Source organism: Haematobia irritans, chromosome 2 (genome assembly GCF_050003625.1).
Source record: "Haematobia irritans isolate KBUSLIRL chromosome 2, ASM5000362v1, whole genome shotgun sequence".
Classification (NCBI taxonomy): Eukaryota; Metazoa; Arthropoda; class Insecta; order Diptera; family Muscidae; genus Haematobia; species Haematobia irritans.
Window position 1 is genome coordinate 124815661 of NC_134398.1, and position 26790 is coordinate 124842450.

Consider the following 26790-nt stretch of genomic DNA (forward strand, 5'->3'; position numbering starts at 1 on the left):
ACAAAAAAATAGGAAACTAATAAAAAATAGAAAATTAATAATAAAGTAAAAAAAAAAATAATAAAAAATAAATTTCATCCCCGCTGGGATGTGCCGTTTTGCAAATTACGAGAATTTTTAATTTTTTTTTGTTGATTTTTAATGGAAAAAATATATATGTATACGAAAATATATGCCGAAAATAAAAAATAGCAAGTATATACGGCCGTAAGTTCGGCCAGGCCGAAGCTTATGTACCCTCCACCATGGATTGCGTAGCAACTTCTACTGAAGACTGTCATCCACAATCGAATTACTTGGGTTGCGGTAACACTTGCCGATGGCAAGGTATCTTAAAACTTCCTAACACCGTAATATATACCACATAGTCCATACGTGGTATATATTAAACTAAAAAAGGCCAATTAAATACGTATATAATTAAGTTTAAAGTTTCTATAGAAATAAAATTCTGACAAAATGTTCTATAGAAATAAAATTTTGACAACATTTTCTATAGAAATAAAATTTTGACAAAATGTTCTATAGAAATAAAATTTTGACAAAATTTTCTATAGAAATAATATTTTGACAATGTTTTCTATAAAAATAAAATTTTGGTAGATTATTTTTGGCTCGAGTGGCAACCATGATTATGAACCGATAAGGAGCACTTTTTGTGTGATTGGGGATCGCCTATATATAACTATAGACCGAAAATCTGGGGATCGATTTATATGGGGGCTATATATAATTATGGACCGATATGGACCAATTCTTACATGGTTGTTAGAGACCATATACTAACACCACGTACCCAATTTCAACCGGATCGGATGAATTTTGCTCCTCTAAGAGGCTCCGGAGGTCAAATCTGGGGATCGGCTTATATGGGGGCTATATATAATTATGGACCGATATGGACCAATTTTGGCATGGTTGTTAGAGACAACATACTAACACCACGGACCAAATTTCAATCGGATCGGATGACTTTTGCTCCTCTAAGAGGCTCCGGAGGTCAAATCTGGGGATCGGTTTATATGGGGGCTATATATAATTATGGGCCGATGTGGACCAATTTTTGCATGGTCATTAGAGAACGTATACCATCACCATTTACCAAATTTCCGCCGGATTGGATGAAATTTGCTTCTCTTTGAGGCTCCGCAAGCAAAATCGGGGGATCGGTTTATATGGGGGCTATATATAATTATGAACTGATGTGGACCAATTTTTGCACGGTTGTTAGAAACCATATACTAACACCATGTATCAAATTTCAGCCGGATCGGATGAAATTTGCTTCTCTTAGAGCAATCGCAAGCCAAATTTGGGGGTCCGTTTATATGGGGGCTATACGTAAAAGTGGACCGATATGGACCAATTTTTGCATGGTTGTTAGAGACCATATACTAACATCATGTACCAAATTTCAGCCGGATCGGATGAAATTTGCTTCTCTTAGAGCAATCGCAAGCCAAATTAGGGGGTCCGTTTATATGGGGGCTATACGTAAAAGTGGACCGATATGGCCCATTTTCAACACCATCCGACTACATCAATAACAACTACTTGTGCCAAGTTTCAAGTCGATAGCTTGTTTCGTTCGGAAGTTAGCGTGATTTCAACAGACGGACGGACGTGCTCAGATCGACTCAGAATTTCACCACGACCCAGAATATATATACTTTATGGGGTCTTAGAGCAATATTTCGATGTGTTACAAACGGAATGATAAAGTTAATATACCCCCATCCTATGGTGGTGGGTATAAAAACAATGCATAACATAAAAAAAAATAATTTTTTAGAAAAATATTTGATAAAAAATTGCCGATGGTGAGATTTGAACCTGCGTTTCTTATTTTTTCGTTCATACTAATAAAGGACATCTCGAGAAGCAATTAGAATATTATTCCTTGGTGTCGTATTACGATCATATCACAAACATTTGAATTGACTTTTCGACGCTTTATGTTCAATGGCGTTTGTGGCTGAGTGTGCTAAGGCGTTCTGTTATGGTGCCAGCAAACCCAGGTTCAACCCCTGGTCGGAGCGAAAATGTTTTTCAATTTGTAAAAATTAGATAATAGGAAAATAATAGTGTAATAAAACATATGGATGAAAAAAAGTGAAATTGGTTGAAAAAAAAATAGCTTTTGATCCAAGTTTGCACTACTTCCGGATCCCAGATCAGGATCCAAACTACTTTTTGGAAACTTTTTTTTTGCTGGAATTTCGTTGCTCCGACCGAACACCACATTTATTTTTACATATATTCCAAAAATGCCGAAAAGATGTTCGACATTACATACACGCAGAGAAAACCATGTTTGGACATGGTTGGAGGGAAAAAAGTATTTTTATAGGTTACGTATAGTCATGTCTAGAACCATTACATGACCAGAAAGACGTTGTTTTCGTGGCCATTTACTTTTTTTAATTTTTTTGCAGCGAAAATAGTTTTATAAAAACGTTGAGCAGGTACACACGATTTTCATTTTGCGCGTCACTCGTGTATTGATTGTTTCTTTGAATGAACGGAGAATACGGAATTACTGTGTTTTGTGTTAATTTATTTATTCAGAAATGGCACGTGGTTTTATGTGAACACAAACAAGTATATAGGGCCGTAAGTTCGGTCAGGCCGAAGCTTATGTACCCTCCACCATGGATTGCGTACACACAAAAAATTTTTTTCTGAATCAATCACGAAATTAATTGATCCAATTAATTTTTTAATTGAAATGTCTTCAATCACCGAAATGATAGTATCAATTAAAAAATTAATTGACAGTCAATTAAAAAATTAATTGATCCAATTAAAAAATTAATTGATACTATTAATTTGTGTGATTGATTTTTATTTCAATTAAAAAATTTGTTGATTCAATTAAATTTTTAATTGAATATTTTTTAAAACTCAATTAAGATTTTAATTGGAAAAATTTTCGTGAAATTTTTTTCTGTGTAGAAACTTCTTCTAAACACTGCCATCCACAATCGAATTACTTGAGTTGCGGTACCGCTTGCCGATGGCAAAGTATCTTAAAACCTCCTAACACCGTCTTCTAAATTGTATGTAAGTCCATACGTGGTATATATTAAATCAGAAAAGACCGATTAAATACGTCTATAATTCAGTTTGACAAAATTTTCTATAGAAATAAAATTATAACAAAATTTTCTATAGAAATAAAATTTTAACAAAATTTTCTATAGAAATTAAATTTTCACAAAATTTTCTATAGAAACAAAATGTTGACAAAGTTTTTTATAGAAATAAAGTTTTGACAAAATTTTCTATAGAAATGAAATTTTAACAAAATTTTCTATAGAAATAAAATTTTAACAAAATTTTCTATACAAAGAAAATTTTGACAACATTTTCTATAGAAATAAAATTTAGATAGATTATTTTCGGCTCGAGTGGCAACCATGATTATAAACCGATGTGGACCAATTTTTTGTGATTGGAGATCGGCTATATATAACTATAGACCGATATGGACCAATTTAAGTATGGTTGTTAGCGGTCATATACTAACACCACGTTCAAAATTTGAACCGGATCGGATGATTTTTTCTCCTCCAAGAGGCTCCGGAGGTCAAATCAGGAGAACGGTTTATATGGGAGCTATATATAATTATGGACCGATATGGACCAGTTCTGGCACGGTTTTTAGAAACCACATACTAACACCATGTTCCAAATTTCAACCGGATCGGATGAAATTTGCTTCTCTTAGAGGCTCCGCAAGCTAAATCTGGGGATCGGTTTGTATGGGGGCTATATATAATTATGGACCGATGTGGACCAATTTTTGCATGGTTGTTAGAGACCATATACCAACACCATGTACGAAATTTCAACCGGATCGGATGAAATTTGCTTCTCTTAGAGGCTTCGCAAGCCAAATCTGAGGGTCCGTTTATATGGGGGCTATACGTAAAAGTGACCCATTTGCAATACCATCTGATCTACATCAATAACAACTACTTGTGCCAAGTTTCAAGTCGATAGCGTTCGGAAGTTAGCGTGAATTCAACAGACGGACAGACGGACATGCTAAGATCGACTCAGAATTTCACCACGACCCAGAATATATATACTTTATGGGGTCTTAGAGCAATATTTCGATGTGTTACAAACGGAATGACAAAGTTAATATACCCCCATCTTATGGTACAGGGTATAAAATTCAAGGGATAATTTATACACGCAATTATATAATAATAATAAAATAATAACACATTTCTTTTGAAGAAACATTTTTTTAAATAACTCCAAAAATTTGATCAAACACTGCAAAACAATATTTGTTAAATTTTTTTTTAAATTTTGGTAGAATATTTTGGCTTGAGTGGCAATTGTGAATGGTAGTTTTGTATTTATTTGACATTACTTAGAGCCGTAATTCCTATGAGTTCTTGATTAATATATAAACCGCACTGGGTCCGTGCTCCTTTTCGGAAACATTGCATGTTCATGTAGCTCATAATAACGTTATTCCAACATGCAATAGGTGCAATATGACATAAATAGAATCTCTGCAGTTTGGAAAACGTGTATCGAAAACGTTGTTCATTTGTTGGAGTTTTTGCAAATTCTTCTAAAATTCCAAACTTTTAATTATATTTATTTAGTTCGGCTTGAGGTCATGTGCTTAAAAACAGATATTTTTTTTTGAGTTGTATTATTATTTAAAATTATCCAATATTTCGAAACATCTACGATGTTCGTCTTCTGGGAATTTTTTTAGAAGTAAAAAACAATGAACTTATTCGCAAACGAGTAAATTTACAAACTTTTCCAGAAAAAATTAAAAAAAAAAAACAAAATAATTTAAAAAATTTTTTATTATTACATTAAAAAAAATTTCTTCCAAAGTCCATTTCGTTTATATCAAGCTCTGTTCTTTTCCGGTTTTAAATCTTTAATAACACACATATTGAAGTTTCAGTACAAAAAAGTAAAAATTTAATATATTACTTGTAATGCCAGACACCTTTTGGAAATTTGGCGAACATTTTGGAATACATGTAAAATCACATTATTTACGTTGCCAACAGTTGTAGTTTTAAGAAAGTTGCCAACTAAGGGTATGTTCTTGTAAGCAAAGTTTCTTTACATCGACTCGACAAAAACTATGCTCTATAAATATAAGTGTTTGACCGTATACGTTCATTGCTATAGCGATAATTGTCTGATAACAGCTATGTAGTCCAGTGGATAGTGTGTTGGCTTACAAACTGTATGGTCCGCGGTTAGATTCTCCGTCCAGGCGAAAGGTAAAATTTATAACATCAAATAATTTATTCTACATTGTTTGTATTATAGAAAAAGGTGATAAGAACTAAATAAATTCGTGGAAGTGAGAAAGATGTGAAGAAAGATCCAATGAGCCAGAAAAAAAAACAATATTTGAAATTAAATTAAAGTTTTTTTTTTAATTTAAATTTTTTACATCCTGTAAAATATTCAACGTTTATCGCAAAAATATATGCTTTTCATACAAACAAACTTCCTTGCAACGAAAAGTAAATGGGAAACGATATTTGTTTATCCAAAATTTCGTTTGGAAGGAATGAGTTATTTTTTGCGTTTAGTTTGCTGATGTAATCGTTCCCAGCAAAAAACTTGATGAATTTTCATCGCAATTGTAAAGGAGAATTGTCAGAGGCAGCGCTTGCCAAAGCGAGGAATTCATTGGTGAATTTATAAAGAAATGTCTCGCGAAAATGCGCTTACTTTATGCTTACTTAGAAGCCCATAAACAAGCGCAGTTTGTGACACTTTACAAAAGCGCTGGATGTCAGCTCATCCATAATTGCCGAAAGTCGTACATGAAAAAATATCTCTGTGTGAAGCGCTTTTTCCTCGCCTATTTAATGTGATGAAATAATGACTATTTATTTGTTTAATATTGAGGGAAAATATCATCCATTTATTGTTTTCTTTTTCATTTGTTGTTGTTTTATTAACATTTAATTAATTAACTTTAAGTAATTATAATACTTGGTGTTATATAAGGGCTTTTAAAGATAAGGAACTTAAAATTTATATTCAGTCTTGAGAAATATGATTTCTCCAGGAACTCACACCACATCAACAAAAAATAAAATTATTTTTTCAAAGAAAAAAAATACTTATATGATAGAAATACAAAATAGAATAGAAAAATAAAAAATATGATAGAAATAAAAAAATTACGCTTCTTCCGCATTGCTGTTGCTACTTCTCTAATAGATTTTTGTAAATCTCTCTTTCCTAAAATATGTTTGATTGTGGCAACCTGTTAAAACGGATAAAAAATAAAAATTAAATATTAAAATAAATATATATTTATAATATCATTCATTGCTAAATAGTCTTTTTTAATTTTGGCATTTCGAACGGTACTACAAACGGCATTACAAATAAAATAAGTAAAAAAACAAAAACAGTGGGGTTTACTTACCAAAGCTTTATGCTATCAGAGCTCAAAACAAAAACAAATAACTCTAACAAAACAAAAAACGCACACGCGAGAACACGTCCTCTTGGCACAACTTTCAAATACAAACTGATGACCATACTCAATTTTTTCTACGACGCATACAAGATTACGGTTTTCATCGTGAGCGATCGTATGAAACAGAGATTAAAACTTACATACTTTACAGCATTTTTGTATACGAGGATGGATGCATTAATCATCCAACTCGCTTACTAACGTGCTTCATATTCTGCACAGTTTAAAAACTAAGTTAAAGCTTGCATACTTTAGTGCATCAAAGTATACGAGATAGGATGCACCAAATGAGATCTCGCATACCCAAGTGCTTTAAATTCGACAAAGTTTTACAACGAGTTTGAAACTAACATACTTTTGTGCTGTTTTGTAAACGACATAGTATGCAAGTAGTATAAGAGAAGGGCTACCGCCCCCATTAAAAATATCATATTACAAAGAGCGTTAATTTGTTAATGGAGTGTTTAATTATGTGTGAAAAAGTGTCCTAAAGAGGGTGTGAGGTTACATTTAATAGGGTGTTAAGTGATGTGGGTCGGTATGACTATGCGCCTGTGCACTTGAATCCCTATGGGGTAGTGTTAAAATATGTGCACCTGTGCATAGAAATGTGCGTGTGTGAAGTGATATGGGTCGGTATGACTATGCGCCTGTACACTTGAATCCCTATGGGGTGGTTTTAAACTATGTGCGCCTGTGCATAGAAATGTGTGGGTCGGTAGGACTATGCGTCTGTCCACAATACACTTGAATTATTTTTTTGTATTTCTAAATATATGGGTCTCTGCTATATTAAAAAATATGTGTGCATGTGTGGTCTATAGGATAATATATGTATATGCCTTGAAAACGCTAGGTGTTATGTGATGAGGATATAAACGAGCATGCGTCTGTGTAATGGATTAATTTGTTGGTCTTTGGAAATGTATGTGTCTATGCTGCCTTAAAAATATGTGCGCCTGTAATTTAGTCAGAACTCTTCTGTGAAGGTTAACGATTATGGGAAAATGTGCATTTTAACATATGTGGATGCGTTAAATTTAATGTAAAACTAGTATTTATCGATTGAAACTCTTCTGTGAAGGTTAACGATTATGGGAAAATGTGCATTTTAACATATGTGGATGCGTTAAATTTGGAAAATTTAATGTAAAACTAGTATTTATCGATTGAAACTCTTCTGTGAAGGTTAACGATTATGGGAAAATGTGCATTTTAACATATGTGGATGCGTTAAATTTGGAAAATTTAATGTAAAACTAGTATTTATCGATTGAAACTCTTTTATCAAGGTCAACGCACAAGGGAAACTATAAATATTTTGATGCATGCGTGTGCAGGAAAATTTTGAAGTGGTTTATTTCGTATCCATGTGTGTAAACCTTTTATCAAGGTGAACGCACAAGGGAAACTATAAATATTTTGATGCATGCGTGTGCAGGAAAATTTTGAAGTGGTTTATTTCGTATCCATGTGTGTAAACCTTTTATCAAGGTCAACGCACAAGGGAAACTATAAATATTTTGATGCATGCGTGTGCAGGAAAATTTTGAAGTGGTTTATTTCGTATCCATGTGTGTAAACCGAGATTGAAAATCTCACACTTTCAAGAATATGCTTTTTTGTGTGGAAATCGGCATTTAAACATTTTTCTAAAATCTGTTTTAGTCCTCTCTCGAGTCTACCAAAGATCGTTCGTTTACAAAATCGTATTCAAACTGTGTCTAATTATTAAATTAAAGTGAATTTATTAATTATATTTTGAAATTATATATGTGCAAATAAAAACTTAACAAAATAATAAAAAACACACACAAAGCAATAAAATATAAATATAGACATATTTACTGTGTTTAAAACTAAAACAAGAAGATAATAAAGTTATATTAAATTATATATGTGTAAATTAGAACATAACAAAATAATAAAAAAAAAAAACAACACCAAGCAATAAAAATATAAATATATACATATTTACTGTGTTTAAAACTAAAACAAGAAGATATTAAAGTTATTTGAAATTATATATGTGTAAATTAGAACATAACAAAATAATTAAAAAACAACACAAAGCAATAAAAATATAAATATATACATATTTACTGTGTTTAAATTAAAAAAAGAAAATAAAGTTATACTAAACTTTTAAAGTGCAAATTAAAACTTAACAAAATAATAAAAAACACACACAAAGTAATAAAAATATAAATATATACATATTTACTGTGTTTAAATTAAAAAAAGAAAATAAAGTTATACTAAACTTTACAAGTGCAAATAAAAAAATTAACAAAATAATAAAAAAAAACACACACACCAAACAATAAAAAAATATAAATATATACATATTTACTGTGTTTAAAACTAAGAAAGAAGAAATTAAAGTTATTTTAAACTTTTAAAGTGCAAATTAGAACTTAACAAAGTAATAAAAAAACTTCAAGTAACTCAATAAAAGAAATCAAAGTTTATAAAAATGGATCCTCATCAAATAAATAATTTCATTATCCAACAACAAGAGCAAGCTGTATTTGGTCAAGATGGTGAGAGAATAAATTATATTACTCCTACGTTTATGATGCCACAATATATACAACAAGCAATATATCCCGGTTCTTACGAACTTTTTAATAATATGTTGTATGCACACTATCCACAATATATATACCCACAATATCCCACCTATCCACAATATTTCCAAATACCCATGCAGCCTCAACAACAATGGTCTCACTATCCTCAACAACAAATGTTTGTAAATTCCAATGAATTTGTGTATGGAGTACCACAATTTGAAAATAGGAATGATTACATTCAAGAAGAAGAAGAACACATTTATAATTCTCCTATTGACATGGATATATGTAGCCAACAAAGTTCTGGTGAAGAAAATATGGAATTATGCAGTCAACACATTTCTGATGATGTTAATAACTTTATTGAAGGTAGAGGTCTGGAGTCATATTCTCCTATACCCATGGATTTAAATTCTGAACCCGTTTTAGAATTAAATAAAAATCCAAATGAAGGAGAACAAAATGAAAATAGCCTGGAAAATAATGATGAAAATGATGATTATAATATAATAGAGCGTGCTTTTAAAGACCGTATTATTACATATGGTATACCAAACAAAAAAGATGATTTAATGTTTGAACACTTCTTCGTGGAGATAAAAAACGTAATTATGAATTTGCTTCTAAAAAAACTTGAAGAGCATGTTATTATAAAATTCAGTATCACCATAATTGGTGAATATATTAAACTTGGTGGTGACGATGAATGTGAATTCAGTTTAATGGCTCACAGAGCGAAAATGAGCTTGCTCACAAAAGCTGATAACGTTGAGGATCGTATAAAAAACCAAGTAATAGAAATTATGACAAAGATGTCTGAGTTTCAGGAGAGAGACTCTGGATGGTCTTTAATAAAAATAGTTAGAGCAGAATTAAATATAAATAAATCTGCTCTAGTAAAAGGATCTCGGTGGATAAGTACACCAGAAGGTCTCCAAAAGAAGCTGGCGTGTTTAAATGTCGAAAATAGCGATGAATATTGTTTTAAATGGGCAATTATATCAGCTATGGATACTTCGGTTAAAAACTATATGCATCCTGAAAGGTGTGGAACTTATAATATTAATGACATAAGCCATGACATAATAACACTCCAAACTGGTGTTAATGTCAGCTTTAAAAATATGAGTTTCCCAACACAACTGCGGGACATAAAACAGTTTGAAGAACAAAATGATGTGAGCGTTAATGTATTTGGATTCGATGAAGACATCATTGAGGTAGTGGGACCATATTATTTAACAAAAAACGAAAAACAACAACACATAAATCTGATATTACTGGAAGGAATAGAAGGTTTCCATTACATTTTGATTAAAGATATTTCCAGGTAAGTTATGAAACAAAAATAAAAAAAAATTTCAATTATTTGTATATTTTCACTTTTAAATACCATCCTTAAATTTCTTTCTTACAGACTTTTGAAAAATCAAACTACGAAATCAAAAAATAAGAGATTTTTTTGCAACTCATGTCTACAATATACATCAAGCCTCAACACCTTAAAAAAACATAAATCAGAGTGCGGAGGAGTTGTAACTATTATGCCTATGGAGGATAAAGCTGTGTTGGAGTTTACTCACCACGAACGGCAAATGGATGTACCATTTGCCATATACGCGGATTTTGAATGTATTTTACAAGGTATGGATGTAGACTTGAATTCAAAAAGCAGCAATGTTCAAAAGCATATACCATGTGCATTTTCATATAACATTGTATGTTCTTACGATAGTAATTTAAATATTCTAAAATCACATGTAGGGGAAGATGCTCCCAAAAAATTTTTAGAATTACTAGTTCAAGATGTAGAAAATATACACAATACACATCTAAAAAGTAAAAGAAAAATGGAAAATTTAACAACAGAAGAAAAAGATGCTTTCCGAAAAGCCAAATATTGTTATATTTGTAATAGACGACTAAACAATGATAAAGTTCGCGATCATTGCCATCTTTCGGGAAAATATAGGGGTCCTGCACACAATTTGTGCAATCTTAAATATCAAGTACCGAAATTCATACCAATTTATTTCCACAATTATTCCTCTTATGATTCGCATTTGTTTATTAAGGAATTAGGACAATTATCTAGTAAGATAAAAGTGCTCCCTCTTAATAAAGAAGTTTACATTTCATTATCCCATTTCTCTAAAATGAAAAATGGTGATACAATGGAACTACGCTTCTTAGATACACTCAGATTTATGCCAGCAAGTTTAGACTCATTGGCAAATAATCTTGATAATGACCAGCTACATTCCATTAAATATCATTTTGAATGTCAAGAGCATTTCAATCTCCTCAAAAGGAAAGGTGTTTTTCCCTATGAATATTTAAATTCATTTGAAGTTTTAAATGAAAAACAGTTACCACCAAGAGAGACTTTCTATAGTACTCTAAATAATAAAGAATGTAGCTTGGAAAATTATAATCACGCTCTAAATGTTTGGAATACCTTTAAATGTGAAACCATGAAAGAGTATCTGGAACTATATTTAAAAGTTGACGTCTTACTGCTAACAGATGTTTTCCAACAATTTAGAAGTTTATGCAAAAGAGTGTATAAACTTGACGCCAGTCACTATTATACAACTCCAGGCTTGGCGTGGGACGCAATGCTAAAAAGTTCGAACATAGCATTACAGCTTTTAACAGATGTAGATATGTACAATTTCTTTAAAAAGGGAATACGCGGTGGGATAGTACAATGTGTTACCAGATATTGTAAATCTAATAATAAATATTTAAGGGATTACGATGTGTCAAAACCTTCTTCATATACCATGTATTTCGATTTTAATAATTTGTATGGTTGTGCAATGTCACAATCTCTACCATGTGGTGGTTTTATTTGGGTTGAAGGTGAAGAATTCGAATTCTTATCTAATCCTGAAATAATAAAAAAACTAGATTTTGATGGTAAAGTTGGATATACATTTGAAGTAGACCTCGTATGTCCATACCATAAACATGATGAACATAATGACCTACCTTTTTGTGCTGAAAACAAACAGGTAGGTCAGTCTAAATGTAAAAAACTTATTACTGATTTTGCTCCAAAAACTGAATATGTAATCGACTATAGAAATTTAATTCAATGTTTGGAAAATGGATTGATTTTAAAGAAGGTTCATCGTATTATAAAATACAACCAATCACCATGGATGAAAAAATATATTGATATTAATACCGACCTAAGAAAACTAGCTAAAAATAGTTTCGAAAAAAATTTCTTTAAATTAATGAATAATGCGGTATATGGAAAAACCATGGAAAATGTCGATAAAAGGAAGGATGTCAGAATTGTAACCAATTGGCAACGTACGAATCGTAACCATTTGGGGGCAAGTGATTGGATATCTAAGCCTAATTTTCATAGCATTTCGATATTTTCTGAAGATATGGTTGCGATACAACTTAAACGGGTAAAGGTGGTTTACAATAAACCTATATATTTAGGTTTTTGTATTTTAGAAATTTCTAAATGGAAAATGTATAATTTCCATTATAGCATAATGAAGGAAATTTTTCCAAATAATTTCAAACTAAATTATATGGATACCGACTCCTTCATATATACTTTAGAAACGGAAGATGTTTATGAAGATCTTAGACCACATTTAGAAAAATATTTTGACACTTCCGATTATCCTGCAGATAACCCTTACAAATTTCCCTCAGTAAATAAGAAAGTTATGGGATTTATGAAAGATGAAAATTGTGGACAAATAATGAAAGAATTTGTGGGTTTGCGGTCAAAGATGTATTCATATTCTATACAAGATGGTGATGAAACCAAAAAAGCGAAAGGAGTGAAGTCGTGTATTATAAATAAATACAATATTAATAAATATAAAGATTGTTTATTTAACAAAATTAAATTTTATGATAATATGTATACATTTAAGTCAAAATTACATCAAATATATACTACAAAATTAAATAAAGTAATTTTAAGTAGTACTGATGATAAAAGATATATCCAAAATGATGGAATAAATACTCTTGCTTGGCATCATTATATTTTAGAAGGCAATAATCCAGAATATGAATTGGATAGATTATTAGAAGATATAGATACGTTAGAACAAGAAGATAATAATTCAGAGTATGAATTAGATAGGTTATTAGAAGATATAGATACATTAGAAAAGGAATCTAATGAAATTACATAGAATAAGACTAAATGTATATAGTGTAACAAACCTAGGAAAATATAATATAAATATAAATAAACAAACATTTATTTGAAATATTTATGTTTTTATTATTTTAAAAAAATCAAAATGATTTGGTAAGTATAATGCATTCTAATATATTTTATAAAATTTTTCTAACAGTTCCACTTAGGGGTATATATTCTATTAAACGATCGTGTATAATAAGACAATATGCGACAGTATTTGCTGGGATTACAGTACTGGTTTCTAATTGTATTTTCAAATCAATAGGGCCACTTTTGGTTGCTTCGTTTTGATTGCTTATATCTACAACAGCTATGGGATTCTCCTTAAATTCACTGAATGATAACAGAGGTTGAGGTTCTTTCATATAAAAACTTTGTTGGAACTTTGCATACATATCATATAGTATAGCATAACGGTTTTGATTGAATTTCAAATTTAAATCATCATAAGGATAAGTATCTGAATTTAAGTGCACTTTAATATTTGTAAGATTGCAGTGTACAAACTTATTATCTTTCTCAAATGTAAATGCAATAAACCTGGGTCTTTCTCTATTTGCTGAAAGTTTTACATTCCAGCTGTGTTTGGTTCCACCTGGAAATGTGGGGTTAAAATAACAATCCCAACTTCGGAATGCAATTGGTAGTGATTTCCCATCCTTAATTGTTTTCAAAAAACTAAGCTTTTTATAGTCAGATAATTGTATATGTTGAACTTTCCACACAATATTGGTTATCGTTAAGCGAATGTCTTCTTTATCATCTATTGAGTAACAGACGCTATTATCATTCGAACTACGCAATAGTATTAAATCATGTTTCGCATTACAAATTACTTTATTATAGTCCTCAGCAAACCCTAGTAATCGGTTAAGAGGAATACAAAAGTTAAAAGAATTTTGAGTAAAATCATCATCTATGTTCCATCCAGCATTAGTCATCATATTATTATCAAATGAATTTAGTGAAATAAAATTTTTTATTTTTGTCGTAGTTCCAAGATATCGGGTGCGATCAATTTCAATTCCATTAATTTCGTATCGAATTTCATCAAACATGTATGCCACACAATTGTTTCTCAATCTGGCGCTGGCAACATCTATTCCACTTGAATTTTTTAAGCTTCCTTCAATATAAATATAACTTTCCGATGGTAAAATATATAAGTCTTGGTTTTGAATAGTAATTCGTATTTCATCATTGTTTTTAAAGGATTGTATGTAAGGAACATAGCTGTGATAGTCTCTTTTTATAATATCCTCATCGGAAAATGGTTTTTCAGTTATATTTAAAATTTCAGACATGTTGATTCACCTGTAGATTGATTTCTTTTAAGAATGCTTTATTTTCCTTGGTTAAGCGTGGTGTTTCCCGCTTGACAGTTTGAGTAATAGTGTGGGAAATATTTCGTTTATTTTTATATTTATTGTGTGGTTTAATGACGTTGTTTAAATTATCAGGTTTATATTTATATTTATTATAAATTATCATTTTCGTTTTGGACGCAAGTGAATTCGCAGTGTAATTTCTTCTCCTCTAAAATTTATTAATCTACCTTCCTGATCTACAACTCGAATTTCAAGAGAACTTATTTCTTTGGCGTTTACTGGTAAATAAATGAGATTTTTAGGTCTTTCAACTATTTTATAGCCGGGAGGTACATCTGGTGAAAATTCATGAATAATATGTGAAGGATGATTATTCATGTAGGATCCCGTTACAATGTTACAATGTAGTTGTATTGCATTTACTTTTAAAATATTTACTGGTAAGTTCGAAACATATTTCTTGGCGGGTTCTAATATGTTTTCGTTAAAACCAAAAAGTTTACCAATTGACCGCTTTCGGTTTAAAAATACAGAGTCATGCGAGGATAATATCTCAATTTGTAGAGTATTATTATTTGCTTCTATTTGTATAGTTTTATTTGGGTTTTTATCCTTGTACTCTTTTTTTAAAAAGTTAACTACATCTTGTAGTTCATAAGATCCAATCGGAACTTCTATGGTATCATCTCCGATATGGAAGAGATTATTATCATTGTCCACGTTTGGAATCGAATTATATGACTGGAAATCAATTAGACAACATTCATACTCATTATCTGATAAGTCTATAGAAGGGGAATAAACTGAATGCAAAGTTGAAGTTTTTCCGCTCAAAGTTAGTGTTCTTAACATAATGAAGTTTGGAATACGAATAAATAAAACACAAAAGGTACTTAATTTTTTAATAAATTTTATTGTTTATATAGTAAATTTAGAGTATATTATTTTTATTTATCCAGGAATTATGTTCTTTGGGAAAACCCAACCATTTCACAAAGACGTTATTATCCTTACTTTTTAATATTTTTTCTACAAGATATATATCAGGATACTTTGTTTTCAAAAGTTCTTCTTTATAGAATCCACCTTTTATTGGATTTCCCTTATAGTCTTCCAAGAGATATGTAGTTGGATTTGTATTTTGAATAGAGCGTATTTTAAAAATCTCAGTGGTCCAGTTGGGTGTATATCCTTTTTCAAATATATGCTTATACTTGCTAATGCGAACGTGATCTCCAATATGAAATCGTGATGGTTTAAAAATTTTCAAATGATTATACACTGTGTTTAGCAAATATTTTTCGTTTGAAGAGTTAACATTGGCAGGAATCATGTTTATGGTGCGATGTTTTTTCTCATTATACTGCTTAACCAAATTTTTGTAAATGTGTAACCATTTGTATGTTCCATTGTAACTAAACTCCTTCCACATCATACCTTTTAAAGTTCTATTGAATCGTTCTACAATCGAAGCTTTCATTACGCTGTACGTTGAGTAGTGATTTATTGAGTAGTTTTTCATTAATACATCAAATTCTTTATTAAAAAATTCTTTTCCATCATCAGTTTGTAAGTTTTTAGGTTTTCTTCCACACTCCAATACTTTTCGAAATGCTTCACACACATCAATAGATTTTTTTGATTTAATGGCTTCAGCCCATGCAAACTTTGAAAATGTGTCGATAACAGTGAGCAGAAATCTATATCCATTATTTTGGTTCGAATAAGCACCCATTTCCACTAAATCAGCCTGCCATAGGTCATCAATTCCTTTCATTATAACCCTGCGTTTTTTAAAATTTCTACGAGCTTGTGTATGTAGTTCATTTACTACATTCCTTTTCTCCATCATTGTATACAATCATACGATATTAAACTAAATTATATGTGAGCTGAGTTATCCCCAAGTCTTAAGAATTCAAACAAATCTAAAATGCTGTGTTCAATTTGAGATATTTCTTCCCGAAGTTTTGTTATTTCATTATTTAAATCTCTCTGGAAATCTTCTCGTATGTACTGCATTTGTGAATATAAATATGTTTGGTTGACTGCGTCTGTGGGTCCTGTTGGGGGAGCAAGGTTTTTAATTTTTTTATTTTGGACATTAAGGTTGTTATGTGAGTCCAGAGTGATCCCCAAAAATTGCGAAACATTTTGCCGTTGTTTATCCCGGTAACGTTGCTGATAATGTCCAAATTTGTCAACGGTCATAGGTTTTAAAAATTTATTAATATTTTGTTTTCTTTTTTACTTTATTATATTTGCTTCGCGCAATTCCTCAATAATTGATACAATTTCATTGGAATGATTATTATTACCAGCTTGTTGTGATGCTAACAAGAGCTTCAAACGATCTACTAACTCGTTAGGATCATCCCAGTATATATAGCAGGGTTTTTGCAAATTTAATGTCATTAATCCTTTACCAATGTGTGTATCAATTATCTTTTTTATAATATTTTTGTACTTGTACCCTTTGTTTGATTTTATCCTACCATTCGGATCAAAATTTACTCTGTGAGCATTTGTGTTTTTTAATATAGTTTTATAAATATCCAGTTCTGTAGAATCATAGTTTTTAGGATGTTTTGAGAAGAGCAAGTCAAATAATCCTGGTGTAAAATGCCACCGTTGAGTTCCAATAATAATTTTTTCATTATTTACATGTAGATCTTGGTTACCAAACTTCCATTCTCCATTTTTATCTATATTAGGTCCAAACACTGTATCCAACTTATTATTTTTCTTCATAAAGGATAAAGTCATACTACTTTCATCCTGTGAATAAAATGTTTCATCATCTCCTTGTTCCGAAATTCCTTGTGAGTTCATTTCATCATTATTAGGATAAATTGTACTATCCATATTAGATTTTTCGCTTTTAATAATATTTCTACCAACACTCTCTTGGTTTTTCGTTTTATGTGGTGTGCTAGTAATAAGACGTTTTGCATATATATTTTTTATCTCCGTATTTTGTTCAGGTTTTATTAAGGAATTATTGTGAACATTTTCGTTTGTTAATGTTACAAGTTTGTTAAGAGGTTCAGTTAAGGGTTTAAATGTATTTTGTAACCCTTTAATTGTCTCTTCCTCACCCATTTTTAGGCTTTGGAACTTTTTCTTCAAAATGTTTCGTGATTTTACTAATTGTTTCAAAATTGATTCTTCCATTTTAACTTAGTTTGTATTACTAGATGTAATCTTCTATAAGCAAAACCTTAACGTCCTCTATATATAAGAGTGTAATTATAACTAAAGTTGTATAAAAATATCAAAGCCTTTTCTATATCGTCCATTATGGAATTCATCATCTTTACTAATTACAAGAAAGCCATATTTATCCTTCCAGCATTCACGACAAATATCCACAAATTTTTCCAGATTCATGTCACTCCCAACGTGATCGTTATATATATTTCTCAGATTCCGATCATCCTGTTTGAACATGATAATCATGTTTGCATTATCGCGAATTAGATGTTTCGGAATTCTTGTATAGGTTTGACATAAATAAAAAGAGTCTACATTTTTATGTCGACCCATACAAAAGTATGATCTAATGCTGTTTTGTTTTTCACATGCTACATCATCAAATATTATTATGGAATTTGGTTTTATATTATCTGGTTGAATAACATCAGCATTGTCTGAAAATGTAAAATAACCCATTCCTTTCACAGAAGTAATAAGTTTCTGTAAGTATTCATATTTTGGTTGATATAAAGATTTTGAATAAATATATAAATTTCTGAATTTTAATCCGTTTGCGCTCTCTATTAGACTTATCATAACATTGGTCTTGCCACAATTAGAGGGACCTACTATCAGAGCTCTAATCGAATTTGGCAGAAGTTCACTATGTCTTTTTTTGTGTGATTCTGTGAAATCCAAATTTCTCACCACGATATTTGATTGTTGCTTAACAAGATGCATTTTCATTACTAAACCTTTTATAGATGATTTTAATCTTTATATAAAATTATTTTTCATACATTTAGGATAAAATTTAGTATAAAATGATTGTATATAAAGGGAAGAAACCTATTTCAAAACGGTACGTTCATGGAAGAGGTCTTCTGAATACAATTATAAATAAACTACCCATTGAGCTTCACCTTCCTGGTTACCAATTCTGTGGACCAGGTACAAAATTAAAGACCCGTTTGGAAAGAGGAGATAAAGGTATAAACCCATTGGATGAGGCTTGTCGAGTACATGATATTGAATATTCAAAAAGCGACAATTTAAATCATCGGAATCAGGCTGATAGAGAACTTGCGGAAAGAGCTTGGAATAGAGTCAAAGCTGAAAATAGTTCTATAGGGGAAAAAATTAGCGCCTACGTCGTAACTAACATAATGAAAGCAAAAGCAAAATTTGGTTTAGGGATTGAAACCAAAAAAAAAAAAAATACTAAATGTGGTGAAAGATTATTTCATAAAGCAATTAAAAACGCAACTATTGTTTTGAAGAACGAAAAACCATTAGATATTAATAGCGCTATCAAAATAGCCAGAAAAGTTTTTCAAAAATCACTTCATGGGAAAAAATCAAAAGCTCTAGTACCACGAGTTATAAACGTCCCAAAAATTGGTGGATTCCTTCCACTGGTACCCATTCTGACAGGTCTTGGAGCATTGGGAGCACTATCGTCTGGAGGCTCTGCCATAGCAAAAGCTATAATTGCTACAAAAAATGCAAAAAAAGAACTCGAAGAGAGTGTTAGACACAATAAAACCATGGAAGCAATAGCAGTTGGAAAAGGACTTTTCCTCAAACCTTATAAAACTGGATTTGGAATCTATACAAATAATGCTCCAAAAAACTTTTAGAAAAGCTGCCCAAACGAGCACTCACAAATTTTGATTTGAATTGTTTTGGTAAAAAATTCATACCCTTTTTTAGAGGAGTTTACATGCGCGATAAATTACCAAAAACAACCCATAACAGAGAATGTGGTATTATTAACTTGGATACTCAAAATGGTTCCGGTACACACTGGGTAGCTTACAGTAAAAATTATAAAGAAGTCGAATACTATGATAGTTTCGGGAATCTTCAACCACCGCTTGAAGTTGTAAAATATCTTGGGAACAACTTAACATATAATTATAATAGAACTCAAAAATTTAATACATTCAATTGTGGTCATTTATGCTTGAAGTATCTGCTTCTAAAGAAATATAAACCACCTCCTTGAACATTGTGTTTTACTGGTATCAATTATTAAAAATGTCAACTTTCAAAAGAGAAGATATTGCGGTTGTAGACTTCCAATACTGCCACGGAAATGATAAATGTATATATATGAAGGAGTTATCGTTTATGTGTGGATCTTCTTCAACACCAAATAACTTTTTGTTTCGACCCCCTTTTGATAGTAGAGAGCTAAAAAAAGATGGGTATAAAAAGAATATTTATTGTAAAAAATTTATCAATGGATTGGATTGGCGAGATGGCTCTTTAGATTATTGCAGTATTGGTGACGTTCTAGCCCCTCTCAACAAATACAAATGTATTTTTCTTGTGGGACGTGCAAAGAAAGATTTTTTGGAACGTTATATCAACACAACCATCATAGATTTAGGAAATATAATAAATTTAAAAAAAATTAAAAATTATTTCACCACTTGCACTAATCACAGTGGTGTAAGATATAAATGTTCACTCAATAACTTGTTTAAAATTGTTGACTTTATAGAACACAACATTCCCTGTATCAAAGATTTATTGGAAGAAAAATAAAATTAAACAAAAAAAAACAAAAACATATATATATTTTTTATTTATTTTTTATATTTATTAATTTTCTATAGGTTACAATATTTTTAAAATTGTTTCCATTTACCACATACATCAAAAGAAGGTGGGGGGGAGCAAAGAATTTAATATTTCAGGATTTAAGGATATATTTGATGTTGGATATCGTCTTAACAATAAACAGCTTGGTGACCATCGCAAATGTTCCCTTAATGGACAGTCATCAGGTAACCACCCATAGATTTCAATTCCACAAAAATAGCATTTTGCTTTATCCAGATCTCCCATGTAAAACATGCCTAACATGGCCAACATTTTACAATCTATAATTTTTAATGGCCAATTTTGAAACGTTTTCAAACGTTCGTCTTCTCTTTCCAATTTCTTATATTCTGGTTGCACTGAATACATCTTTACAATTGAGGACTCTAAAAACGACTAATACCCTTTTTCAATGTATTTCATAACACACCACATATTTTCAAAATAGAAGAAAAAATTTTTGATTTTCATTATTTTATTTATTTTCATTTTATTTTCAAATTCACATTTATGTTACTTATAGAAATTAGAAAAACGTGTTGGTGAATTGATGACTTCTTTCAGCTCTAGATTAAAATCAGAATTACCATCCTTATCCACAGAAGCCTTCTTAGAAATAGCAAAGGATCCACCAGATATGCGATCAATCATTTCATTAGACAGAGAATTGTATCTTTTGGGCAAATATATGACGTGATTTTCCAGAATAAGTAGAATAGAGTCACCATACTTTGTACAGGTTCTATAAGCCCCTTCAATATTATATATTTTATCCAGCTCCATATCTTTGAGATGTAAAATTTTCTTATTACTCAGCGAGTTGAAAGTACAAATGAGTCCAGCTTTGTTGCTTGTAATCCGTTGGAATAGGGAATCAATGTTATGTACTGCCATTGTAAAAAAATGTAGACGAATTTTTTTCTTTGTGGAGAATAAAATATAATTTTAGTTTTTAACCAATTTTTAAAAACACGACTTAAGGAAAACACGAACCGTTTTAGGGAAAGTTGAAAGAAGACTAAAAAATAGTTTCCAGACAAATGTTTAAAAAACGTATTTGAAAAAAGACGATTCTCAAATAATTTGAGAGAAGAGAAATTTGTATATTTAGAGAGAAAAGAGAATTTTTTAGTATCAAATATAGTTTTTTTCTCACTTAAGATTAACCGCATACGGAATTCATAGACATGCAGTGTCTTGCAGTTTAGACCACACGTGTTGGTCTCCACTATATGACATAACAAAGAAAAAATAAACAAATTCTTGAAAGTGTGAGATTTTCAATCTCGGTTTACACACATGGATACGAAATAAACCACTTCAAAATTTTCCTGCACACGCATGCATCAAAATATTTATAGTTTCCCTTGTGCGTTGACCTTGATAAAAGGTTTACACACATGGATACGAAATAAACCACTTCAAAATTTTCCTGCACACGCATGCATCAAAATATTTATAGTTTCCCTTGTGCGTTGACCTTGATAAAAGGTTTACACACATGGATACGAAATAAACCACTTCAAAATTTTCCTGCACACGCATGCATCAAAATATTTATAGTTTCCCTTGTGCGTTGACCTTCACAGAAGAGTTTCAATCGATAAATACTAGTTTTACATTAAATTTTCCAAATTTAACGCATCCACATATGTTAAAATGCACATTTTCCCATAATCGTTAACCTTCACAGAAGAGTTTCAATCGATAAATACTAGTTTTACATTAAATTTTCGAAATTTAACGCATCCACATATGTTAAAATGCACATTTTCCCATAATCGTTAACCTTCACAGAAGAGTTCTGACTAAATTACAGGCGCACATATTTTTAAGGCAGCATAGACACATACATTTCCAAAGACCAACAAATTAATCCATTACACAGACGCATGCTCGTTTATATCCTCATCACATAACACCTAGCGTTTTCAAGGCATATACATATATTATCCTATAGACCACACATGCACACATATTTTTTAATATAGCAGAGACCCATATATTTAGAAATACAAAAAAATAATTCAAGTGTATTGTGGACAGACGCATAGTCCTACCGACCCACACATTTCTATGCACAGGCGCACATAGTTTAAAACCACCCCATAGGGATTCAAGTGTACAGGCGCATAGTCATACCGACCCATATCACTTCACACACGCACATTTCTATGCACAGGTGCACATATTTTAACACTACCCCATAGGGATTCAAGTGCACAGGCGCATAGTCATACCGACCCACATCACTTAACACCCTATTAAATGTAACCTCACACCCTCTTTAGGACACTTTTTCACACATAATTAAACACTCCATTAACAAATTAACGCTCTTTGTAATATGATATTTTTAATGGGGGCGGTAGCCCTTCTCTTATACTACTTATGCATTAAATCGTATGTCCTTTACTTTCTTGTTTCCGAATCAGCATGAATTAAATATCGACGATTTTTTCTTCCTTCTTTTGTAAGCAAAAAAGTATGCGCTGAATATTAGCGCATACAGTATTTAAGGAAATTTTTTACTGCTTCTAGATTTCTTAAAATTTTTTGCTGGGGTTATTAGCTCTATAACATTTCAATATGGTCAAAGATAGTACTTTACCTTGTGTTATTGCCCAAATTCGGTTACCCTTAAATTTAATTTCATCCATTTATCTCCAATTCGCTTTTTGTCAAATGTCAATCTTACGCATTTCATCTTGTCTGAAAAAAAAACATCTAACACATGAAGGAAACCTCTAGCTGATACGCTAGATCAATCGGGTCGATTTGATGTAATGAACCCGCTACCTTGTACGAATCGTCTAAGAGACAATGATTTGTGTCTCCGCTTAAGGAAAAGGGATAAGAAAATGTATTACAATGAGAAATGGCAAGAAACATGAAGAGCTTGCAATTTATTTCTGTTAATTAACTGACAATCATAGTCAAAAGATACGCCCACTAACACTTCAATAAAAGAAAAGCAGTCATCCAAGAGTAAAGCTATTAGACTCATGGTAAGCGGTGAAAAGAAACTTGCACGCGCCTACTGCATTATGTGGTGCATGAAACATAAAAGAAATTTTAATGTTTGTTTTAGGGTTATGCATTTCTTAACGCTACTAAAGCGGCAAGTTATAATTTGACTTTGCTAAAAACGATGATAACAATCAATGCAACATAACGTTGGAGGTGAACAAAATTATTTTATTATGATCAAAATTGCACTGCGGAACAAATGGGAAATTTTTGAGAAATTTGCCAATGGATTCTTATAGGTTAGTGATTTACATGAAAGCACGATTTGTTATATAGTAATGTATCATCTCTCGGCTCTTGTTCTTATCGCCATGTGTCTATTCGCTTACGGAGATTTTATTGAAAATAATATTTTTGTATGAATTTCTTCGAAAATTGTATTTTTTTTCACAAAAAAAAATCGTTTGTTACAAAATTTTTATTTCTTCAATAAAAAAATAAAAAAATTTTTGAACCAACAACACAGTCCATTTCGTTTATTTCGGCGCAATATTTTGTGGCCGGATAAGACCAAAATGAATCTATTCAATTCAGATCGAACTTGTTGTTTTCAAGTTCGAAGACCCAAAAATAAAGACAACTTCGATCTGAACTGAATAGATTAATTTTGGTCTTATCCGGCCACAAAATATTGCGCCATTTAGATAGAGGCCAATTTACGTTCGTTTGCAAATTCTAGTCGTTGTTTTATGTTGCGCTTTCATAGAAGGGGCACTTTACGTGGATTTCTTGCCTTTAAATCATTCTTCAGGAGCATATACTGTATTGTTGATGTATCCAGATCAAGTTGATATTGTTTTTTTTTAAGGCGGATGACGTCACAAAAGGGTACCGTTTCACGTGACGCAGTATTTTTATACCCACCACCATAGAATGGTGACGGGGGTATAATAAGTTTGTCATTCCGTTTGTAACAAATCGAAATATCGATTTCCGACTATATAAACTATATATATTCTTGATCAGGGAGAAATTCTAAGACGATATAACGATGTCCGTCTGTCTGTCTGTTGTGTGCCAAAAATGGTGAGTATCGGTCCATGTTTTGGTATAGCCACCATATAGACCGATCTCCCGATTTTATTTCTTGGGCTTATAGAAACCGCAGTTTTTATTCAATTTACCTGAAATTGGAAATCTAGAGGTATTGTAGGACCACAAATACGTGTGCCAAAATCTAATTATACAATTATTTTTCGAGCTTTATGGACAGACATAGATTAAGGAACATGGTTAATAGAGCCATTGAAAAGAAAACGCCAGATACCAATCTATACACGCCTGGACTGTACATGTTTCGGTTCGGGCGAATGAACCTTTCCACAGCCTTTAGTATAGATCTGGCTGGGAGAGATAACTCAATTTTGGGCCCTTTATGCTAACTCCTTATGGAGAAAACATTTGGGAAATTTCCTCTTACAAATTGAAACATCTTTTCTCCCACTGTACATCATCTTTTCATATAACTTACGAGTCCCTTAATCTTATTTTTATTTCGTTTTGTTACATAGTAATGCAACAACACGAAATTTATTTTTAGAAAGCTAATTTGTTGGAATTCACCTAAGTGGTGAACAGTCGAACAATGCTTATTGTTTCTACAGTCAACTACAACATATGACAATTAACAGAAACTGGTTTCCAGGATACAACAACAATTCTAACGCGTACATTAGTCGTGTTTTTCCTAGTTTTACGACGGGCTCATCGTTGCTTATTATATTACATGTTAGCCTGATACCGAAACAGGCAATTGACGTCCAAATGCATTATATTGTCAGTATCGGTCCATATTTTGGTATAGCCCCCATATAGACCGATCTCCCGATTTTACTTCTTGGGCTTATAGAAACCGGAGTTTTTATTCAATTTACCTGAAATTGGAAATCTAGAGGTATTGTATGACCACAAATACGTGTGCCAAAAATTGTGAGTATCGGTCCATGTTTTGGTATGGTCCCCATATAAAACGACCTCCTGATTTGGGGTCTTGGGCTTATAGAAACCGTAGTTTTTATCCAATTTATCTGAAATTGGAAATCTAGAGGTATTTTAGGACCATAAAGAGGTGAGTATCGGTCCATATTTTGGTATAGCCCCCATATAGACCGATTTCCCGATTTTACTTCTTGGGCTTCTAGAATCCGAAGTTTTTATCCTATTTGCCTGAAATTGGAGATCTAGAGGTATTTTCGGGTCATAAAGAGGTGTGCCGAAAACGGTGAGTATCGGTCCATATTTTAGTATAGCCCCCATAAGAACCATCTCCCCATTTAACTCCTTGGGTTTCTAGAAACCGTAGTTTTTATCTGATTTGCCTGATATTGTAAATATTCTTGTATTTTAGGCTCACAAAAACGTGTATCGGATTAAGTTTTTATCGGTCCATTTGGTAATGCCTCCATATAGACCGACTTCACTTCTTGAGGGTGTAGAAGGCGCACTGATCATGAAAATTGCTTGAAACTCAATGTAAAATTTCCAGATTTTACTTCTACAGATTTAAGATTTCAAATCAAGACGTTATTTTATAATTTTCTTGAGCACTTACAAGAGATGTTAATGATTCCTCTAAAACTCAAACAAAAATGGTTCTTATAAATCCAGAATCTGATAAGTCGTGGGCGCGGAAAACTATGCTATATAAATATAACTTATAACGATAATTGTCTATTGATGACAATAGCAGATACATAGCCCAGTGGATAGTGTATTGGCTTACAAATTGCATGGTCCTCGGTTCGATTCTCCGTTCAGTCGAAAGGTAAAATTTAAAAAATTTATAAAATCGAATAATTTCTATTACATTATTTGTATTACAGAAAAAGGTGCTAAGAACTAAAAAACGTCGTGGAAGTGAGAAAGATGTGAGGGAAAATGCAATTAGGCAGAAATTATTTTTTTTTTGTTAGTATTTAGTTAGTCTTTATGAAATTGTTTTTACATCCTGGAAAAGAATAAACGTTTATCACAAAAAGTATATATTTTTCTTCCAAATAAACTTCCTTAAAGCAAATGAGAAACGAACTTTGTTTGTCTAAAATTTCGTTTGGGAGGAAAGAATTATTTTTTTGCGTGTAGATGATAATGTTTTCCTTTTGGGAATATCCACCAATCATATGCATATGGTGAAATCGAAATAAGTTTCTTTCATTTCCAAACATTTTTTAATTCTACAAAAAACTCACTATATTAATAGTGTTCTACCGAAAACTACACCGGAAAAAAACTATCTTAACCATGTAAAGACTACATTTATCATACACTGGTTGACAGGTTGCGACAGCCTTGTATTTCAGATGTGTTTCATTTGGGTGCTTGCGAATCAGAGAACTGCAACGGTGACTGTTTTATACCCTCCACCAT

General features: G+C 31.5%; 1 protein-coding gene across 1 annotated transcript; it reads right to left on the bottom strand.

Annotated features, from left to right (window-relative positions):
* Positions 1-13395: 13395 nt before the first annotated feature.
* Positions 13396-14565, bottom strand: LOC142225050 (uncharacterized). Its single transcript, XM_075294826.1, has one exon. The coding sequence runs from the start codon at positions 14563-14565 to the stop codon at positions 13396-13398; it is 1170 nt and encodes a 389-aa protein (XP_075150941.1).
* Positions 14566-26790: the final 12225 nt, after the last annotated feature.

Excerpts from the sequence above, each read along its gene's own strand:
- LOC142225050 (XM_075294826.1), bottom strand. The coding sequence starts at position 14,565 with ATGTCTGAAATTTTAAATATAACTGAAAAACCATTTTCCGATGAGGAT.